The sequence below is a fragment of the Choloepus didactylus genome, chromosome 5 (genome assembly GCF_015220235.1).
Source record: "Choloepus didactylus isolate mChoDid1 chromosome 5, mChoDid1.pri, whole genome shotgun sequence".
Classification (NCBI taxonomy): Eukaryota; Metazoa; Chordata; class Mammalia; order Pilosa; family Megalonychidae; genus Choloepus; species Choloepus didactylus.
Window position 1 is genome coordinate 167,395,761 of NC_051311.1, and position 2,441 is coordinate 167,398,201.

Sequence of the window (2,441 nt, forward strand, 5' to 3'; positions counted from 1 at the left end):
GCAACCCAGACAGTAGGATATACATTCTTCTCAAATGCTCATGGATCATTCTCCTGGATACACCACAGGCTGGGTCAAAAACAGGTCTTAATAAGTGTAAAAAGATTGAAATGATACAAAACACTTTCTCTGACCATAATGGAAGGAAACTGGCACAGGCAGAGAACTGGAGTTGCACAAATTTATGGAAGTGAGACAACACACTCTTACAATCAGTGAGTCAATGAAGAATTTGCAAGTTAAATCAGTAAATATCTCAATAAAAATGAAAATAATAACACAACATATCAAAACTTATGAGATGCAGTGAAGGTTGTATTGACAGGGACATTTATAGCCCTGAATGCCTACATTAAAAAGGAAGAAAGCTAAAATCAAAGACCTAATGACTCACCTGGAGGAACTAGAAAAAGAACAGAAAACTAATCCCAAAGCAAGCAGAAAGGAAGAAATAACAAAGATTAGAGCAGAAATAAATTAAATTAAGAAAAAACTACTAGAGAGAGTCAACAAAACAAAAAGTTGTTTCTTTGAGATCAACAAAATTGATAAGACCTTAGGTATACTGACAAAAAAAAATGAGAGAATATATAAATAAATTAAACTCAGAAATGAAAGGGGAAACAGTACTACTGACCACACAGAAATAAAAAAGTTCTTAAGAGAATACTATGAAAAACTGTACACCAACAAACTATACAACTCTTCTGGTTTGCTAACACTGCTGTTATACAAAATACCAGAAATGGAATGGCTTTTATAAAGGGGATTTATTAGGTTACATATTTACAGTTCTAAGGCCATAGAAGTGTTCAAACTAAGGCATCAACAAGAGGATACCTTCACTGAAGAAAGGTTGATGGTATGTGGAACACCTCTTTCAGTTGGAAAGGCACATGGCTGGTGTGTGCTGGAACTTTGCTGCCAGGTTCTGGGTTCAAAACAGGACTATCCAAATTGTCTCTGGGCTTCAGTCTCTCTTAGATTCTGTCTCTCCTAGATTCTGTCTCTCAGCTCCTGTACACACATGCTTGTTCTCTCAGCACTTTTACCTCCAAACATCTGGGTGGCCCTCAGCTTCCCAGGGGTAAACTCTGGGCTTCACCTCTTAGCTTAGCATCTCCAAACATCTTTCTGTCTGCATCTCCAGGTGTCTGGGTCAGTGTTAATTCCTGAGCTCTCTTAAAGACTACATTAAACTAATCAAAACCCACCTTTAATTGGTTGGGGCACACCTCCATGGAAATAATCTAATCATAAGGTCTTCCCACAGTTCGGTGGGTCACATCTCCATGGAAACAACCAAATTGTAAGATCCCACCCATAATAAGTCTGCCACCAGAAGATTGCATTGAAAGAACATTTCTTTTCTGGGGGGCACAACAACTTAGATCAAATGGACAATTTTCTAGAAATTTATGAACAACCCACACCAAGTCCAGAAGGTATAGAAGATCTCAACAATTTAATCACAATTAAAGAGATTGAAACAGTGATGAAAACCTCCCAATAAAAAAAGTGCAGTACCTGATGGATTCATAGGTGAATTCTATCAATCATTCCAAGAAGAATTAACACCAGTCATGCTCAAACTCTTCCAGAAAATTGAAGAGGAGGAAACACTACTTAACTCATTCTATGACCTCAACATTGTCCTCATCCCAAAATGAGATAAAGATACTACAAGAAAAGAAAATTGCAGAGAGTTGGAAGATGCAGCAGCTGGGTACAGCTTCCAGGCACCAGAATTGCAACCTTGCCAATGGACCCACTCAGTTTTGGTTATGCAGCCCTCGTGACATTTGGAAGCATTTGGGGATACAAGTGGAGAGGCAGCATTCCATCTTTGATTGCTGGTCTTTTTGTTGGACTTTTGGCTGGCTATGGAGCTAACCATGTCTCCAATGACAAGCAAGATATAAAAATATCACTGTTGGTGGCTTTCTTCCTGGCCACTATCATGGGTGTGTGGTTTCAGAGGCCCAAGAAAATAATGCCAGCTGGGCTGGTTGCAGGTTTAAGCCTCATGATGATTCTGAGACTTGTCTTATTGCTGCTTTGAGAATCCAGGGGAACTAAGAACTGAATTCATGTCATTCCACTGTAGTGGCAGAGCATACTCTGTATTTAAAATATAAGTGTCAATATGGAATGTCAGTTGTTTTCTTTTATGTTAGGAACAAAGTAACACCATCACCTCTAATACAAACACTAGTTTGAGGTGCTTTGTTTTGTAAACAAAACCTTTAACTGTCTTCTTTTTTTTAATTCATTCTTCTTGGGATGTGTTCATATACCATGCAGTCATGCAAGGCATACATTCAGTTGTTCACAGTGCCATTGCATGGTTGTGCAATCATCACCAAAATTAATTTTTGAACATTTTCATTACCATGCACACAGGAATAGTAGGAGTGGGAATTACAGTGAAAAAGAACAAT

General features: G+C 38.3%; 1 protein-coding gene across 1 annotated transcript; it reads left to right on the forward strand.

Annotated features, from left to right (window-relative positions):
* The first annotated feature begins 1,762 nt into the window (after window positions 1-1,762).
* On the forward strand, window positions 1,763-2,062 carry LOC119534698 (transmembrane protein 14A-like). Its single transcript, XM_037837333.1, has one exon. The coding sequence runs from the start codon at window positions 1,763-1,765 to the stop codon at window positions 2,060-2,062; it is 300 nt and encodes a 99-aa protein (XP_037693261.1).
* Window positions 2,063-2,441: the final 379 nt, after the last annotated feature.